At 59.4% G+C, this 1,498-nt stretch overlaps 1 protein-coding gene across 1 annotated transcript in view; it reads left to right on the top strand.

Moving 5' to 3' along the window:
• The first annotated feature begins 439 nt into the window (after positions 1-439).
• Positions 440-1,498, top strand: part of RAB5IF (RAB5 interacting factor) — a 7,078-nt gene continuing 6,019 nt past the window's right edge. Inside the window, exons 1-2 of the mRNA XM_005428377.2 lie at positions 440-445; positions 1,242-1,283. Of these exons, the coding sequence (XP_005428434.2) occupies positions 440-445; positions 1,242-1,283 (48 nt within the window). The remainder of the gene's footprint in view (positions 446-1,241; positions 1,284-1,498) is intronic.

Consider the following 1,498-nt stretch of genomic DNA (forward strand, 5'->3'; position numbering starts at 1 on the left):
CGCCGCCGCTGCGGCTGGGCCCCCTCTGCTGTCCCTCCAGCCCCTCCAGCCCTTCCTGCCTTCCCTGTCTGTGCCTAGGGCTGCCCATGTCATCCTTCTGCCCTGCTTCCATGTGTCTGCCAACACGCATCCCTTACCAGGGCCTGTTTGTGCCCTCGGGCACCTCTCCTGTCTCCCTCTGGCTCTTTCAAGCCCAAATTCAATTTGCTTCTCTCTTTCTCAGCATCAGGCAATGGAAATAGAGTAAAACAAGCCATTTTTTAAAAGAGTGTGAATTTTAGGTCAGTTCCCTGACCCAGGTGTTGTCATCACCATGCAGGCATTCCCATCCCTGTGAAGTGGGGACAGGGACAGGAACACTGCTTCCACTCTCCCCAGGCACCTGAGGAGTGTCTGGGGCGCAGGGCTGCAGCCAGGACACGTCTGGCCTGGCCCTGCCATGGGGGTCAGAGGCAAAGGAGCTGCCAAAGACACAGCAATGACCTCACACTGGCCCCTTCCTGGCCATGCTGCCAGGCTGCCTTGCCTTGGAGCAGCCTCTGGCTTCTGGCAAATGCCCAAGGGGCTGGAGGTGATCAGGGCCTGATGGCCTTGCAGGAGCAGGGCAAGATACTTCTCCATAAGTCCATTAGAATATTGCATAATCTGTATTTAAATTACACTCCCCAGCTGGAAGTGATCAGAGCTCCGGGACAAGGACCCCACACAGCCCACGCAGGCTCAGCCTGCACCCACGGCCTCCAGGCCCTGCTGGCAGCAAAGCAGCTGCTGCTGGAGCCTTTGGAGCTGCAGGCAGGCTCTGGAGACGCTCAGCACGTCGTGTTTGCAGGCTGTGGGACAACAAGAAATGCAGCACCTCGGGCCTGGGGCTTGTTTCTGGGAAAAAGGAACAGCAGGGCTCACGGTGTGCCAAGTGCCAGGGGGATGTGCACAGCAGGGGAGGGAGGAACGGCTCCACACAGGATGCAGGGCTTCCAGCAGTGCCCAGAGTGGCCCCAGCAGCGCCACTCAGCTGCCAGGGACACCTGGAATATTGTCACTGAGGCCCCTCTCTACCCACACAACCCCGTGCTGAGGAGGTAACAGAGGGAGAGCCAAGCATACCCTGCCCACAGCATGCAGGAGTAATTCCTGTATGCTTCTCCAGGAGTGCAACTGCGCTGAGTGCCACTGCTCCTGGAAGGAAAGAACACGAAAAAGTCAAATCTTTGGGGCTGCACCTGTGATAACTCTCCCCACAGCCCCCACACGTTCAGCTGCTCCAAGCTCAAGTGAATAATCAGGTAAGGAGCTGCACAACCCTGTGTATCCTACAGACTCCAGCCCCCCGGCTCTGTGGAGCCTCCTCAGCCTGGCTGAGCACCGGGATCCCCCGGCGCGGCCTGTTTGATGGCTCGGTGACCCTGCAGGGCTGCCAAGGGTTGTGCCCCTCCCAGCCAGCAACACCGGCACTGCTGGCTGGCCCTTTCGCTGGGGAATCGCCCTGCCAGGCCGAGAC

The sequence above is a fragment of the Geospiza fortis genome, unplaced genomic scaffold (genome assembly GCF_000277835.1).
Source record: "Geospiza fortis unplaced genomic scaffold, GeoFor_1.0 scaffold657, whole genome shotgun sequence".
Classification (NCBI taxonomy): Eukaryota; Metazoa; Chordata; class Aves; order Passeriformes; family Thraupidae; genus Geospiza; species Geospiza fortis.